Raw genomic sequence first — 18,858 nt, 5'->3', positions numbered from 1 at the left:
GTGTTCACAAATAAATAAGCATGTCTTATGTAGGTAATTCAAAACGTCCTGCTCCGTCTTGGTTATCAAATATAAAATAAATAGGGAAAAGAATGCAGTTAAAATGATATTCCAGTTAAAACAGATAGACGCTTGGTTGTATACAGTTAAATTGATATCCGAGTTAAACAGATAGACGCCTGGTTGTATATTATTTTTGGCATGCCTATTAAACTATCCACACTTTTGTTTTTATTTGTTTTAAATTTACTGCATGCCATTTTTAAAGTTTATCATTTCACTCTCTCTCCTGCTGATATCTGCTGCAAGCTGCTTCGTTTAAAAAAACATCCAATCTGACATTTTCTATTGCAATGCTATTTACTCATTTTTTGCTTCAATTTGACTGAATTTGCTGAATTAAATGATAATCTATGCAAATAATTGGTGCCAATCTGTAAAGCTCCACTTCCAATTTTAATTTGAAAACAAAAAACCAAAGATGAAATAATATAACAGCAATTTTGTATGAAATTTACTAAGAAAACTTTGCTAATTTGCATAAAGTGCTTTTTAAGAAGTGTTGTATGATTGTAGGTACCTTCTAATGTGTGTATAGTAATTAAGTTTTGGAGTTTCAAAAAAGTATAAGTGATACCTAATTTGCATAATAAGTATGCATATTAAGTTCCTATAAACCAATGAAACAATGCAGGTATAATTTTAAACAAGTTTGAATGATACTTAATTTGCATAATAAGTTTGCATAATAAGTTCCGGTAAACCAATGAAAACAATGCAGGTATAATTTTTAACGAGTTTGAATGATACCTAATTTGCATAATAAGTATGCATATTAAGTTCCGGTAAACCAATGAAAACAATGCAGGTATAATTGTAAAAGTATTTTGTTTTTAATTTCAAATGCAAAAACAATCTTCAATTTGTAATTGAATTAATATCTAAAGATATTACTAAAAACTGTCTTTTTTTCAATAATTTTTTCCCAAAAAGAACTTTTTCATGTGTGTGAAATTGTATATATCATGTTTGTAAAACATGTTTTCATCACTGTGTTTCAACAGAGTTTTACAGAGAAATCAATAATGCTTCTTATAGTTAAAAAAAATAATTATTGTAAACTTTGTTTGCGCATCAGTTTTTTTCAAAATGTGATGTTCTAAATTATTCAAATCCTTGATTTCACTGTTTGAATTTAAGTTTTAAAAATTAGAATCATTGTGCAATCTTAAATTCACCTTTAGAGAGAAAATGACAACATTTAAAAAATGTATAAAAAGGATCAGTCTTGTATTTAAAAATACCTTGAAAATATGTTGTTTTTTAACATTCTTAAGCTCTGTCTACACTATCAAACTAGTTTGACCAAAAAAGTGTGATGTGCCCAAATATGGTAGTGATATGACAAAATATCGTAGTGATATGACATCATGTCAATATATGGGCACATCTCTTTTTTTTTCAAATAGATAGATTTCAGATAGTGTAGACATTGCTTAAAACATTGTTATGTTATAAAAGACATTTCCAAAAACCATAGTTTGGCAGATTTACACATTCTTTAGTTTTGCTTCTGTTCCATTTTTCATTTTTAAAACCTTGTGTTTGAAATAAATGAATATAGGAGTGTTGTTAAAGTAGCCTAAAAACATTATTTAAAAATCTATTTAAATCTTGAGTTTGATAACCTTGACATACCTAAACTAATATTGATTTACTTACTGTAATTAATACCTAAAATTAATAATTATTGTTCATAATTAAAACCTAAAATATACCACGATATTGAAAGCTCTGGGTTTAAGATTTCTATTGTTTATTTTTTAACCGCAGTTTTACGATAATTTTACAATAATTTTTTGAAAACACCTGACGACAAAATTGATAATAACCCCACTGATTTTTAGATATAGTAAAGCAAAGGTGTAGTTAAATTATACAAATTATGTTTTATTTATAAATAATACCCACAGTTTCTGCTTCAAGTAGTAAATCATTGAAATTTATACATTATCTTTTTCATTTTAAACCGAAACCGTTAAAGTTTGATTAATTTCTCAATTGCTAATAATTATGTTACTGGTTGCTAATTCATTACTTAAATGCATTACCTTTAGTGATCATTATTGATTTACTTTCATAATTGTTTCTAGTATTATTATAGTATACAGTGAACTCTCCTAAAATATTTTGGGCTAAGTGGTCTTGTTTAGTTACAAATGTTGTACATGATAATTATATACAATCAACTATATCATTTATTCACTATTAGTAATCCACCATAAATATATTATAAACATCGTTATCCCAATGAAATTATCCCAGCGTATATCCACCTATGCTTTTGTATTATTCAATAGATTCTAAGTTGTTTTTAGATAAGAATATTTCTCCTGTAATTTCTACAAGAAATGATATAGTGTACTAGTGATATGTTAGTACTGTTATGTACTAGAAATGTCCTAATAATATACTACTGACTTGTGTTTTGCATTGAAGCGTGTACTTTTTAGTGGTGGCTGTTTGTAACTACATACCTGCCAACATAGTTATCTGTAATTTTCAAATCTCTTACGCTTCTTAACTACCGTACTATCCAAATCACTCTTTGTTATTCCAATTTTGGGATATTAGGGATTTTTTGATTTGCGACGACTGACGACAAACTATGTCGTGTTAGTTCAATGTGTGCATACATGAATATTGGGAAGTGTGTCCTCGATCCTCACCTTGACACAGGTTTGATGGTTTCTAGATCCAAACGATGACCGCAACACATCGATTTACCTGACCTAGTGTGGTTGTCGGTCATTGGTTCTAGCAAATCGAAATCTCCTTTAATGATAAATAACCGTACTGTAGTTGATCTAGTTTATTCCGTATCCGCACCTTTCAAATGTTTTGGATAAGAATTTTATGTTTCAAACATAATAAAAACTGAATCTCCCTACTACAAATATAGGCATACCTTGAAAAAATACTATTTAATGATCTCTTAAATTGTTGTGAAACTATGGGAATACGTTCCCAGAATATTATTGTTGTTAGCATGGTATGTATAATTCTGTTGGCCACATATGCATCATGTTTAGTACACTGTATGATTATTCAGTGTGCTACATTGTATGATTATTCAGTGTGCTACACTGTATGATTATTCAGTGTGCTACACTGTATGATTATTCAGTGTGCTACACTGTATGATTATTCAGTGTGCTACATTGTATGATTATTCAGTGTGCTACATTGTATGATTATTCAGTGTGCTACATTGTATGATTATTCAGTGTGCTACACTGTATGATTATTCAGTGTGCTACACTGTATGATTATTCAGTGTGCTACACTGTATGATTATTCAGTGTGCTACATTGTATGATTATTCAGTGTGCTACATTGTATGATTATTCAGTGTGCTACACTGTATGATTATTCAGTGTGCTACATTGTATGATTATTTAACCGCTCCTCTTCTAATGAGTGCCAATACACACTATGTAGTCCACATTTTCTAGTGATAATCCCATCAATTTATCTGAAAGTTTCTAATATTCTTTTTATTTTTGTTTATTTTATTTTGTGAAAAGTAGAATGTTTATAATTAGTGCATCTATAATGTATTTACATTCATCGTGAATATTAAAAATATTGGAAAGTTGCATGGGTTTAATTGTTGTTTTTCATTTAACTTTACAATTTCACGTTCTTCTTTAACCTCACAGTAACTACTTCATTATTTACACTTTTTTCTTTTTTTTTTGTATGTTAATGGTTACAAATCCATCTTCTAACATTGAATACAGTAGAAACATGAGACACCGTTGGGACCCAAAGATTTTCTCTTTAATAGGGAAGTCTCCTTGAATAGGGATGTCCCCTGAATGAGAATGTCCCCTGAATAGGGATGTCCCCTTCAATAGAGGTGTCCCCTGGTTGTAGGAATGTCCCACAAGAGGGTATTGGGCGTATAGTCACACTACATTGATATATCATACAATTCTAAGATATATTTACTATGGTATATGCTTCAACTCTCTTTCAAGTAATTTTGTTTAAAAAAAGAAAAAAACATAAAATGCATCATAAATGTGTATACACATGATTACATGTACAATTTGACATTTATACCTTAACAACACAATATGCATCTGTACGGTTTGTAGTAGCAGTTAATACAAGTTGACTACGCAGTTTGACATTTATACCTTGACAACACAATATACATCTGTAAAGTTTGTAGTAGCAGTTAATACAAGTTGGCTACACAATTGACATTTATACCTTAACAACATCTCAAACCCATTTATATTTTTGTCTGCATTTGGCAGTATCATACATGCATTATCCTACAACACCTGGTGTATGTTTTATGGATTGTTAATCTTCGCACTGGAAATACACACTCAAAATAAGCAGATTGCAAATCTTCAAACAGATCTATTAACAGTGAGAGCAAAAAAGCCAAATAATAGATACTTTAATAGAAAAAGGTAAAAAGTTAGAAAAATTATTGAAAACTACCAACAAATATTCCAGTTAGTACACTGTATGCAGATGTATAATAAATTCTTATAAATATTTATCTGTCAAATTATCCTATTAAAAAAGACTATTTGGTTGTGTAATACTCGCCCTAATAGGTCAAAGATCAGTTTTAAAACTGGTAAAATGGAAGGAACCATTCACAATATCCAAATCGTGGCTTGCTGTTGCATCAATCTTAGAGAAGTACGACGAAAAACTTCCACACCGCTTCCTGTCTTCAATTCCAGTTGACACTGACGTCCGTTGCTGTTTGTGACCATCTTCAATTCCAGTTCACACTGACGTCCGTTGCTGTTTGTGACCATCTTCAATTCCAGTTGTTCACACTGACTTCCGTTGCTGTTTGTGACCATCTTCAGTCCAGTTCACACGGACATTTATTGGTGTAAATGTCTCCCAACAAATGCTTCAGTGAAAGTGAAACAATTTGACTAACCAGAATATTTTTCTTTTTAGGCAGCTCAAAACATTACATAAATATTGCAACACCACCCTCACCAGTTGTCAAGACAACTGCCATCATTCAAGAGGAACCAGTGGCCAATCCACCACCAGAAGAAGAAACTGTCAGAAGGAAGGTTAGTGATTCACAATTGTCTTTGCTTTGAAACAACAATTAAGATTTTAAAATGTACAGTACACCCATATAAAGGCCAATTTACACAGACGAGCGGTAACGGTAAGCGGAAAAACTGCGTAGCTTGTCACACGTAGAGTCTGTATCTATCCTGATTGGAAACCACCCGCTCTGCATTGTGTGTAAATAGTCAAAATAAATAACATAGATTCTATATTTTTATTACCGTTACCACTACGGTGAAAACTTTAGCAAGTTTCTTTTTAATGGAGGTTTCCCCTAACTAGGGATATCCCATGAATAAAGGTTGGCTGTAACATTAAAACATATATAGCCATTTTTCTGTAAAGTTCTCCTTTAATTGAGGTGTCCCCTTACATATTATGCAATAAGTAATTCAGTGTGAATTACATTTTTCTTTTCAAATGTATTAATATTTTGTAATTTTAAATTCCTTCAGATGCTTTTTTTCATGATTACAAAGAATGAAGTTTAGCATTTTAAACTTTTCAATATTACCAAAGTGTTTTTTGTTTTTGTTTTTTAATGTTTTTGAAATGAAAATTATAAATGCTTTTAGTCATTTTCAATAAAAGGTACGTGATTACAAACAGCTAGAATTTTTAACAGGATTTATAAAATATGAATTTCAATATATTGTAAAAAATATCATTTGATAAGATGGTAAAAAGCATTAAAATTATACATAGAAAATGTACATTTAATTTATCTTTTTTAAAAGGTTTTTGTAGGCTTTTTAGTCATATTTATTTTTAGTTGTAATTTCTTTATCATATCCATCAAGTAAATTATAAAAATTTTTTCTTGATTTCTTTGTGTTGCAGCGACATCCGCCCGATAGAGCGTACTTCATTGCTAAGGAAATCCTAACAACAGAGAGAACATACTTAAAAGATATTGAAGTTATTGTCGTTGTAAGTAGAATATGCCCTAAAAACAGTGTCACATATGTATAACATGTAACATATGTATTAAGTTAAGGATTATTATTATTATGACCCATATACAGGAATCATATGTGATACTGTATTGAGCTAAGGTTAGGCTTATAGCCTATTATACAGAAATCACATGTGATATACATGTGACACTGTATTTAACAATTTGCCTATGATACTGCAAGAATGATAGATACAATACCAACAATCTGGTAAAGATTGAACACTATAACATAAACTTATGTAACAACCTGTTTTGTGTTGTACGTCACATATTATTGATTTAATCTAACGAGATTTAAAATGATGCACACTCAAGAGAGACGACATATTGTATTTACAATTGTAAAATAATGAGATTGTTGAAGATTACTGTACATGCCTGCTGCTGCTGTTTCATATTGAAATGATTATAATTGCAGGAAGTCTGACAAATGTGAATGGGTATTAGTGGATTCAAAATGCTACAATAATAAGGCTTGTGAAATAGTATTAAATGCTACTGTTTCAATTTTGTATATACCAGTATCTCAGTTTCTCATTCTCTTAGAGAGAGTTTATAATGAAATAATTTTATAACAACGATCTTAATGATAATGTCAAAAACATTTACAGTAAATTACAAAAAGGAAACTCTATAACAAATATAAAAAAACTGTGTTCAATATTTATTAAATCAATTTGTTAAATTGAAGGAAAGACATTGATGTCTTTTATAATACAGTACTACAGTATAAACAAATCCATTTACACACTAACTAACACTAACAGTACAAATCCACTTACACACTAACACTAACAGTACAAATCCACTTACACACTAACTAACACTAACAGTACAAATCCACTTACACACTAACTAACACTAACAGTACAAATCCACTTACACACTAACACTACTAACAGTACAAATCCACTTACACACTAACTAACACTAACAGTACAAATCCACTTACACACTAACTAACACTAACAGTACAAATCCACTTACACACTAACTAACACTAACAGTACAAATCCACTTACACGCTAACTAACACTAACAGTACAAAGCACTACACAATCCACTTACACACTAACTAACACTAACAGTACAAATCCACTTACACACTAACTAACACTAACAGTACAAAATACTACACAATATCTTTGTATTAATCTGTGTTAAAGAGTCACTATCCAATCAAATCCACTTACACACTAACTAACACTAACAGTACAAAATACTACACTACACAATATCTTTGTATTAATCTGTGTTAAAGAGTCACTATCCAATCAAATTTGAACAATACAATGAAAGCCCTGGTGGTCTAATGGTTAGGACATCTGCATATCAAGCAGAAGATTCCTGGGTTCAAATCTCGATTTGGGAGACTTTTTCTCATTCTCACAGATCTTTATCCTTTCAAATTAATTAATTTTCAGTATATCACCGGTTTAGTATTCATGTTGTGTGTCTGTGATGTGTATTTAGCTGTCGTTTCAATTGAAGGGTTCTTCCTTTTTCTGATGTTATCCGTACTTCAATGATTAATTTTAAACTTGGAGGAGATCCAAGTCTAATTCCTTATCTTATTCACACAACTCTTTTGAAAGTTTGTTTGTTGTAATGCAAAAAGTCAATGCTCCACATTTTAGTACCTTAATCTCGCCAAGCTTATTAACACTTGCTAAAAGATATGTTACTAAAATGTTGAACAATAAAGAAAAAATAATATTTAACTGATTGATTGATTTCAGTAATTTTTTCAGTTTTATTTTCAGCAACAATAAATTTTACTTCAATAATGTATGATGTTGTTGTTTCAATCTTAAAGATTATGAGGTAGTCACGGTGTGTTGTTGTCTTTTCTTGCAAAAAAACAATCGAAAAAGAATATAATAATTCTGAAAATATTATACACAAAAAGGAATAAACAGGTTATAGAACAAACAAAATGTAGTTACTGCAGTAACTGCAGTAGAAAAATTTGACGTTGTCCCTATTGTTTTATCTCAACAGTGGTTCAGGAAAGCTGTGACAAATGAAAGCAACTTACCTGAAATACTTGACGTGTTGTTTAATAATCTTGATCCAATCTATGAGTTCCATTGTAAGTTCCTCAAGGAGGTTGAACAAAGATTAGCCACATGGTAAGGAGACAACACTTTTCAACTTGTTATAATCTTCCTTATTGTTAATTATTGTCAATACTGGAAACTCTCCCAATACATTACCAGACTTTCTAAAAAATACCATATTCTTTTTTACCATTAAAAACAAATTCCCAGTACCAGATTTTCCGGAAAACATATTTGGTAAACCCAAAGGTGTCCAGTATTGGGAAAGTTGACTATAATATTATTATCATTGGCAACATTATTTATATTTTTACATGTATATCATCATTGCTACGATCTTCATCATCTTAAGCTCTGTCTACACTTTAAAACTTTATGTGTAAAAAAAGTTTGATGTGCCCAAATATGGTAGTGATATGCTCAAATATGGTAGTGATATGACATCATCATCATGTCCATATATGGTCACATCACATTCATTTTTTGTCACATAAAATTTGATAGTGTAGACAGAGCTTTATAATCAGTAACATCAATATTATTATCATTGTGTTCTATTAGTCGTCATAATCATTATTAATATCATCACAATCATTGTTATCATTAAATCATGACTCGCATGTACAATATATACTAGTTCATAACTATCAATACCATTTATTCTGGATCATATATGATGTTCTGATACCTCTCAGAATACAATCATTGTTATCATTAAATCATGACTCGCATGTACAATATATACTAGTTCATAACTATCAATACCATTTATTCTGGATCATATATGATGTTCTGATACCTCTCAGAATACAATCATTGTTATCATTAAATCATGACTCGCATGTACAATATATACTAGTTCATAACTATCAATACCATTTATTCTGGATCATATATGATGTTCTGATACCTCTCAGAATACAATCATTGTTATCATTAAATCATGACTCGCATGTACAATATATACTAGTTCATAACTATCAATACCATTTATTCTGGATCATATATGATGTTCTGATACCTCTCAGAATACAATCATTGTTATCATTAAATCATGACTCGCATGTACAATATACTAGTTCATAACTATCAATACCATTTATTCTGGATCATATATGATGTTCTGATACCTCTCAGAATACAATCATTGTTATCATTAAATCATGACTCGCATGTACAATATACTAGTTCATAACTATTAATACCATTTATTCTGGATCATATGTGATGTTCTGATACCTCTCAGAATACAATCATTGTTATCATTAAATCATGACTCGCATGTACAATATACTAGTTCATAACTATCAATACCATTTATTCTGGATCATATATGATGTTCTGATACCTCTCAGAATACAATCATTGTTATCATTAAATCATGACTCGCATGTACAATATATACTAGTTCATAACTATCAATACCATTTATTCTGGATCATATATGATGTTCTGATACCTCTCAGAATACAATCATTGTTATCATTAAATCATGACTCGCATGTACAATATATACTAGTTCATAACTATCAATACCATTTATTCTGGATCATATATGATGTTCTGATACCTCTCAGAATACATTTATTTTGGTTGTGTATATAGAATTGTTTTCCTTTCTTTTTCTATGGATATATATATATATAAATTAATGAATATACCTACTATGAACAACACTACTCACATCTGAAATACCAGCTGTGAAATAATAATACAGCATTATGCTCAATCTACAATTTAACATAAAAAAACTTTTTTCTCTCTCTCTTTTTGTATGGATAAGAAATGAATGAATACACCCACTATGAACAACTTATAAATACTAGCTATGAAATAATATTCCAGCATTATACACAATCTACAATTTAACATTATAATGTAATATTACATATGCTTGTCATCTATATAATGTACATTTCTCAAGAGATAATTAGTTAAGGTGTTATGTTTTTATATTGTGTTTTAAAATTGTATTGTTTGGGTATTATTATTATTATTGTATTATGTTTCTAAGCTCAGGAAAACAAATTTCATGTATGTAATATTATGAGACAAGAAATTGAATCTATCCAATAATGTGATCTATAAATCAAAAGTGTCAAAATTGTATTACCTTACAATCATTTAAATGTTTGATTAAAGGGAGGGAAGATCAAATGCCCATCTCAAAGGAAATTATCAACGAATCGGTGATGTTATGTTGAAAAACATTCAAAATCTGAAGGTGAGTCATGCTTTATTACCCTTTTTTACATCAATCATTTAAAAACACCTGAATTTTAAGCAGTAATGTAAATTTTAAATTTATCACGGTTGACGTAATCATGTTCTTAAAATAGTTTTTATTGCTTTTAATAACGTTGCAAAGTTATTATCTCTCTATAATTATCATTTAGAAGACAAATATATAATTCTGAAATTGTTTCCTATTATTAATTATGGATATTAAAAGAAGGTTTTAAATTATTTCTTATTGGGTTTACATTTTTAAATTGACAATAACGATCGATAATAAATAGATAAATACCTATATTTACTCAACAAGTTTTCATTCTATATGAAAAATAATGTAAATATTTTTTTTATAGGGAAACCACTTATATTGTCTTGCATGTAAAAAGTCCAATAAAATGACATGACATGACATGACATGATAAAAACAATATAATCATGCTATCGTATGAATTTGATTGATGTCATTTGAGTGGATTTGTGAAAATGTTATTTTTGTTAAAGATTCAAGTGTTTATCCTTTAGTTCTAAAATGAAAACTTTTCTAATTTTCTGTATGAAAAATGTACTGTGTATTTATCTTGTCATAGTATGTGGTATGTGCCCCTGTTTGTGTGTGACCTCCGGAGTTTTTCTAGTTGATGTAAAAGGGGAACTAACAGGCTTTTAAACTACAAAAACATTGTCATTAGAAATATATATTTATGCTCTTTTTGTCTATGTTTAAATGCTTTTATGAATGGATGACTAGTTGGAAGCAGGAACACTAGTAGACCAAACCCAGTACCGTTTTGATTACGATCTTTTGGGAAATTACCTCACGAAATATATATATTTTTTATTTATTCTCTTTTTGTCTATGTTTAAACAGTTATACACAAGCTACATAGAGAAGATTGAACAGGTCATTACGGAACTAGAGGTCGCTACAAAGAAGAACAAGAAGTTTGAACATTTCTACAAGGATTTTGAACTACAGAAAGTATGTTATCTGCCGTTCAACACATTCCTGCTGAAACCGGTTCAAAGGTTACTACATTACAGAGTGATACTAGAACGTAAGTGTCAGTTTGTCAGTTGGTCCATCTAATCAAACATGTGTCTGAAGGTTATATTAGATGTAATAACTTTATATTCAATATAAAGGTTCTTCAAACTGAGGAATGGCTAATGTTGCCCAATAGGTTTGTAATTTCTTCCTGGCCTTTTTACTTTATCATTTTAGCTTTCTGCTTATTTTATTTCCATTGTGTATATTTATATTATATATTATACTTTATATCTTCATTGAGATCCAGTCACAGTAATTTGCCTTTTGATTTATATTTAATGATATATATACTTCTTATTGTTTAGGGCTTGTGAAACATTATCCCCAGAATCACCCAGATTTCAAGGACTGCAAAGGTAACTATGATTTTGTATTAATTTACATTTTATTTATTGAAGAAAAAAACAGAAGAGTATTAGTAACAAACAGTAACATTCAATGATTTTGAAAGTTTTAAAGAAGAGTCATATCCAGGCATCTGGTCTAAAAAAAATCAATATTCATAACCAAGGAGTCAAGTGAAACATCACCCACAGGCGTTAGGGGATTGTCTGTGCTTGTTCTTGTAAACTGTATGCTTGATTGCATATATGTGGTTTTTTTATTGATGGTATCCAAATAAAATCCTGTTTACATTTTATGAATCTCTCCAATCTGATTCTGAATTATCAATTTGAAAGTGTATCAATTTGATTTACACTATCACACTTTATGTGACAACAAAATGCGCCTATGTATGGAAACGATGAAATCATATCACTACCATATTTGGGCACATCACACTTTTTTGTCAAACAAGTTTGATAGTGTAGACTTTATAGATTTATGTATATGTCTGTGCTTTGCTACACAGCTGCACTAGCAGAGATATCAGAGCTATCAGGAGATGTTAAAGAAAACATGCAAAGAATTGAAAATTTCCAGAAGTTGACAGAGCTTAGACGAGACCTTGTTGGAATTGATAACTTAGTTGCGCCAGGAAGGGTAAGTTACTACGCTGCCGGTTTTAGGAAACTGGATTTTGCGTCCGGCATACACTGAAAAAAATGTAATAAATACATTAATCTTATTTTGAAGCTTTTGCTAGTTGTTCAACACCGCTTAATCAGTCCATGCACCTTGGCAACGATTTTTTTAAATTTTGCTGTTAGTGTAGCATAGTATATTTCCATATCTAAACAAATATAGTTAAAGGGAAAATGGCTGTTGTCATGTTACAAAGTGAGTTGTCAACTACAACTTAACTTAACTACATAAAACTCATAGAAAGTTGGAAGCCTTTTGCTATTTTCCCCTGACTGAATACAAATTAGTAAAGTTTAGAATTTGTGTTTATTTCAGGAATTTCTTCGAGAAGGATGCCTTCACAAGTTATCACGGAAGGGATATCAACAGAGAATGTTCTTTTTGTTTACTGATACCTTGATGTACTCCAGTAAAGGAATCACACCCACCAATCAGTTTAAAGTTCACGGCCAAATACCGCTCAAAGGAATTAAGGTAGTTATAAGCATTCACACTCAACCTGGATTCCGGCCCAATGGCCAGATAAAAAATCATGGAAAAATGAGTTTAATGTTTTAAAATAAGAATAACTCACACTGAGTCTAGATTCCGGCCCGATGGCCAGATAAAAAAAATCATGGGAAAATGGGTTTAGTGTTAGTTCACACTCAAAACATATGTGTGATTGAAAACATCCTTGAGTTTTCTCCAGCCACCATATCGATTGCTCAGTGTGAACAAAGCCATAGTCCGATAGTTGCTTTAATGTTTGGATTACAAGTCTGTAGAAGCAAAAAGTTTTTGTACCTAAATGTGTTCATTCATTCATTCTTCACACATTTATTTAGTTGTTAATAACTGGACCCTTCTTAGAACTTAGAAATGTCTTTATCTTGAGTGCAAACCACCTGTTCGCTACACGTTTTGTGTAAATGGTCATAAATAAAAACCAGATTCTATTACTGTTACAGCTTGTCTGCGTAAAGACCCTTCTTAGAACTTAGAAATGTATATATAAATATAATGCATTCATTTTATTGATTACATTCAATTCATTATCTTTTATTATTATTTCATTCAGCATGATAAAGAATAAAACAATTTAATTTACAAAAGGTTTATCATATTTAAATTGCATGATATTTTTAACTTTTTAGGTTGAAGATGAGCAGAATCGTCAAATGACAAATTGTTTCACCATCACGGGGAGCAATAAACCGGTTGTCATAGCAGCGAGCACACCAGAAGAAAAGCAAAGATGGATGTCTGTAAGTTGTCTAAGTGCCTCTTTCCAGAGATCATGCATTATTGGATCATTACAGTCAACTCCACTCCCGAAGACTAGTAATAAGACTTTGTTTATGTAGAGCATCTTGTATATGTTTGTCTTGTGAACAGGATTGCCACCTTTAAGAAGGGTAGTGATGGATTCGCTTATGGTTATCCGTGGCAATTTGCCTATATATATCAACAAACATACTCCCCCAATACCATACATATCTTGAAATCTAAACAGTCCCAAATTCATTTTTACCATTAGAAACACATTGCGAATCCCAGACTTTCCAGAAAACCAGACATATTTGGCCAGTCCAAAGGTGTCCAGTATTTGCAGAGTTGACTGTACCCACAAATAGGAACTTTTAGATTCCTAAACCACTGATATTTTCAAAAGAAATCTAAAAAGGTCTCTGCTTCTTGATCTAATTGAAAATTTCTGATGTTACATTGGACAGATAAATGCTGTGGAAAGCAGCACATTCATGTCAATAGTTTGCACAAAAAGAAGATACACTTTATTCATGTTTAAAAAATTGAATATTTTCAAAAAAAATGTATAGTAAAATGTTCTGATTTTATTTTGTTATTAGGACATCAATACTGGTATTATGATTTCAGAAAGAGGAGATAAACCAGTACAAGTTGGTAAGTGTTGATTTCATATTTAAAAAGCCTGATGTACAACATGCCTACTCTTAAGCACTATCAAAAAGTGTGATGTGCCCAAATATGGTAGTGATATGCTCAAATATGGTAGTGATATATATATGGCCACATCACATTTTGTTGTCACATAAAGTTTGATAATAGCTTTATAATTTATTTATAACTAAATAATAGTTTTTTAATTGAGGGTTTTATTTAAAATAACAAATGAATTTTGAAATTTGATACAAACTGGTGCATTTTAATATTCTTGTTATTCATTTTCTAGGTTCAATTGACCCAGACAATGTATTTGATGAATCAGAGGAAGAGCACTCGTCACCGCGAGGTTCACTAGACCGCATCGCTCATCACCGCGCAAACACCACCGTTCACGTATGCTGGCATCGAAACACTAGTGTCAGTATGGCCGACCATCAAAGGGCAGTTGAGGTTAGATTCTATCGCTTCTTATCGCTCTGTCTACACTATCAAACTTTATGTGACAAATAAAGTGTGATATGCACAAATATGGTAGTGATATGCCCAAATATGGTAGTGATATAACATCATCATGTCCATATTTGGGTACATCATATTTTTTTCACAAAAAGTTTGATAGTGTAGACAGAGTTTTTCAATTCTCATAATTTTAGTTTGTATCATCAGGAAATCAAGGCCTTTGATTCTTAACACAAACAATGTGTCTTTTGTTTTATTCCCAGAATCAATTGAGTGGTTACTTGTTAAGGAAGTTCAAAAATAGCAATGGTTGGCAAAAACTCTGGGTGGTTTTCACCAATTTTTGTTTATTCTTTTATAAAAGTTACCAGGTAGGTGGTTTTTTAAAAATTAGTATTTAATATACAGTAAGATAAGATTTTAAATAGATTATAACTTCCAATGTGTCCACAAATAATATTTATTGTCTTGATTTGTTTTTGTCTAATATAGGATGATTATCCGTTGGCAAGTCTGCCATTGTTGGGCTACACCGTGGAACAACCAGCTGAGAGCGATGATATTAAGAAAGACTACGTATTCAAACTTCAGTTTAAAACTCATGTTTACTTCTTTAGAGCAGAGAGTGAATACACTTATGGACGGTAACAACAATATTTTTCATTATTTAACAGCATGTTATATCCCAATAATGTATAATTGAGAGAGTAAACTCTACTGTTTGAAGGCCTTTATGACACACATTTTTAAAACCTTTATGCCACACAGTTTAAAAGCCTTTTTGGCACACATTTTTAAAAGCCCTTATGGCACACATTTTTAAAAGCCTTTATGGCACACATTTTTAAAAGCCTTTATAGCACATTTTTTTAAGAGCTGAGCATTATAGTATAATTCCTAAACATTCTTTTTTTATCTAATCAGATGGATTGAGGTACTTGGAAGTGCAACATTTAGCAGCAAAGTGTAAATTTAACAAGCATACTGTAAGATTGTGAGGAAGAGTGATAATCACATGAAGAAATCTGCTGCATGAACCATTTGAAGAAAAAGACTGCATGGAATTTATAAAACTTTCATGAAATATTCTTGTACAGTATAATGCTATACAGCCTTATTCTGCTTACTTTTTATAATTGTATTCATATTTCTTGAAGAAAACAATTTTCCAAGAGTCACGAATTGAATAAAGTTATTTAAAAAATGATTGTAAACCAAGAAATATCAACAATAAGGTTGCCAGGAAATTCATGATTACTAAAATGTTGCCAGGAAATTCGTGGAAATCTGTGTTAGTTATATTTAGTGACCAGAATGCTGTTGAAAATCAGAATCTGTAAAATGTAGTTTTTATCTGAATGCTGTTTTAAAGCTCTTGAATTGTGTGATATCTGATTTTTCACAAACTTTATATGTAAATAAACAAATGATTTTCAACTTTCTATCATAATAAGACAACAAGCAGAATATCATGTTTTAATTGTTCCCCAATTAGATCCTTTTTTTTTTTAACTATTTTTGATTTAAATGGGTAAATTCCAATTAATCAACTACTTAAACTTAAGTTTAGACTTAAGCTGGTACAAACATGTAAGAATTTAATTGCTCCATGGTACTAAACTAAATACTGTGTAACATGTTATGGGAATTAGTAGGATTTTTGTATAAATAACAGATTTAGTATGAAATATGATGACCATTGGTGCTGAGTAGTTGATCATCCAAGTGGTGTTATGGTATCATGGATAACTGATAGGGCATGTTATATTTTGCATTTAAATCACTGTATTCATCATCATCTGTCTGAGATTATCAATGTTGTATGCTTATTATTATTCGATAATTACTATTATATGGAGTATGTGACATTCTAAACATAATTCAATTCTGTACTGTATATCATTTCAGCAGTAAACAACAGGAAAGGTATATCACCTAAATGCTTACTGCAATTACCCAGAAATGCAGATTTGTTCAATGGACCAAGAGAGAATGCCACCGTTTTTTAAATGTTTTTATGATTAAAAATGCACATTTTAATTTCTTATCTCCTGATCCTGTGATATCAAGATCATGCATCACCATCTATATCAAGATTGGTATCAAGTTTGATGATCATTTCTATCAAGATCTGCATCAACTTTGATCACCTGTATCAAGATTGGTATCAACTTTGATCATTTCTATCAAGATCTGCATCAACTTTAATCATTTCTATCAAGATCTGCATCAACTTTGGTCACTTGTATCAAGATTGGTATCAACTTTGATCATTTCTATCAATATCTACATCAACTTTGATTACCTGTATCAAGATAGATATCAACTTTAATCATTTCTATCAAGATCTGCATCAACTTTGGTCACTTGTATCAAGATCTTCATCAACTTTGATCACCTGTATCAAGATAGATATCAACTTTAATCATTTTTATCAAGATCTACATCAACTTTGATCACCTGTATCAAGATCTTCATCAACTTTGGTCATTTCTATCAAGATCTGCATCGCCTTTGGTCACTTGTATTAAGATTGGTATCAACTTTAATCATTTCTATCAAGATCTGCATCAACTTTGATTACCTGTATCAAGATTGGTATCAACTTTAATCATTTCTATCAAGATCTGCATCAACTTTGATCACCTGTATCAAGATTCGTATCAACTTTAATCATTTCTATCAAGATCTGCGTCAACTGTGATAATTTCTATCAAGATCTGCATCAACTTTGATTATCTGTATCAAGATTGGTATCAACTTTCATCATTTCTATCATGATCTGCATCAACTTTGATCTTTTCTATCAAGATCTGCATCAACTCTGATCATTTCAATCAAGATCTGCATCAACTTTGATTACCTGTATGAAGACTGGTATCCACTTTCATCATTTCTATCAAGATCTGCATCAAATGTGATCATTTCTATCAAGATCTGCACCAACTTTTCTTTTATTACCTATATCAAGATCTGCATCAACTTCATCATTAAACTATATATTTTTAAAGCAGAATTTATGTTCTGTTTAGGGGGAAAGCTAATGTGATTAAAAGGCAAAATATTATGTCTACAGTCTACTAATAAATTATTTTTGATTTATAATTATTTATTTATGATCCAATACACGCAATCCGTGGCTCAGGCTACTTTATACATTAGTGGCTATTATACATGAAAATGTGTTAAAATTACATACATTTTGTAGACTATTTTGTAATATAATATAACCATAGTGTAAATGAACACTGCTGTAGAATTCTTTGTTACAATATGACCAGTGGTAACATGTGAAAATTTGAATAAATCTACATAAATGAATAGGTTGTTTCATTTGATGCCCCATTGGGCCATTCTGTGTCACATGACCTGAGCCACGGTCTGCGTGTACACATATTTATATATGTAGATTTGTGGGAAATATAGAGCATAATTAAATCGTTATTTAGGTTGTGTTTTTTAGGTTGAATAATAACAGTGGTATGATATCTTTTAAACTATATTTTAAACAATATCCTTGAGTGTATTAATCCACTTAATTTTCCTCTGTGTCTATTGATTATTTACGATAAAAGATGTCCTGCCAAATTTATATAAATAAATTTCTTGATAAGTATATCATCTGTTTTATGTTGTATTATTCATTTGCATAATACAATAGACTTGTCTCAAGTCTGTATTGTCTGTTCGCGGCGCTCTTTTAGGCAGTTATATTCAAGGCTGAACAAGAAATATTACAAAAAACGCTGCTCGACATTTGAAAATTAATCATTGTTCTTTCTTCAGATTTGATAAATTATTAAAAATATGTCCTTTAATCGCAAAAAAACATACAAATTAAAGATTGTTCTTTAATTATTAATCACATGCCCATTTAAAAATGGTAAAATTTGAACTTTAATGTGCTGTGTGTGTGTGACCTCAACCTGTACTGTAGGTATGCAACTGAATACCCTCTAGAGACAACGTGACTTAATTCAGGTGGTACAAGTAATAAGAAAATTCTTCCCAGTCTGTTGATTCGCTTCAACCAATAT

The 18,858-nt window shown here is 30.6% G+C and overlaps 1 protein-coding gene across 2 annotated transcripts in view; it reads left to right on the top strand.

Annotated features, from left to right (window-relative positions):
- LOC140048509 (FERM, ARHGEF and pleckstrin domain-containing protein 1-like) overlaps window positions 1-18,441 on the top strand; it is a 69,435-nt gene extending 50,994 nt beyond the window's left edge. For both annotated transcript variants that reach the window (XM_072093239.1, XM_072093238.1), the window contains exons 13-26: window positions 5,002-5,123; window positions 5,968-6,057; window positions 8,087-8,217; window positions 10,288-10,369; window positions 11,249-11,435; window positions 11,734-11,784; window positions 12,282-12,412; window positions 12,770-12,928; window positions 13,591-13,701; window positions 14,305-14,359; window positions 14,649-14,812; window positions 15,085-15,192; window positions 15,314-15,465; window positions 15,746-18,441. In XM_072093239.1, coding sequence (XP_071949340.1) covers window positions 5,002-5,123; window positions 5,968-6,057; window positions 8,087-8,217; window positions 10,288-10,369; window positions 11,249-11,435; window positions 11,734-11,784; window positions 12,282-12,412; window positions 12,770-12,928; window positions 13,591-13,701; window positions 14,305-14,359; window positions 14,649-14,812; window positions 15,085-15,192; window positions 15,314-15,465; window positions 15,746-15,791 — 1,589 coding nt within the window. In that variant the 3' untranslated portion in view covers window positions 15,792-18,441. The remainder of the gene's footprint in view (window positions 1-5,001; window positions 5,124-5,967; window positions 6,058-8,086; window positions 8,218-10,287; window positions 10,370-11,248; window positions 11,436-11,733; window positions 11,785-12,281; window positions 12,413-12,769; window positions 12,929-13,590; window positions 13,702-14,304; window positions 14,360-14,648; window positions 14,813-15,084; window positions 15,193-15,313; window positions 15,466-15,745) is intronic.
- The last annotated feature ends 417 nt before the right edge of the window (window positions 18,442-18,858 follow it).

The sequence above is a fragment of the Antedon mediterranea genome, chromosome 5 (assembly GCF_964355755.1).
Source record: "Antedon mediterranea chromosome 5, ecAntMedi1.1, whole genome shotgun sequence".
Taxonomy (NCBI): Eukaryota; Metazoa; Echinodermata; class Crinoidea; order Comatulida; family Antedonidae; genus Antedon; species Antedon mediterranea.
Note: the sequence above shows the minus strand (reverse complement) of the source record. Positions and strands in the feature narration are given on the sequence as shown.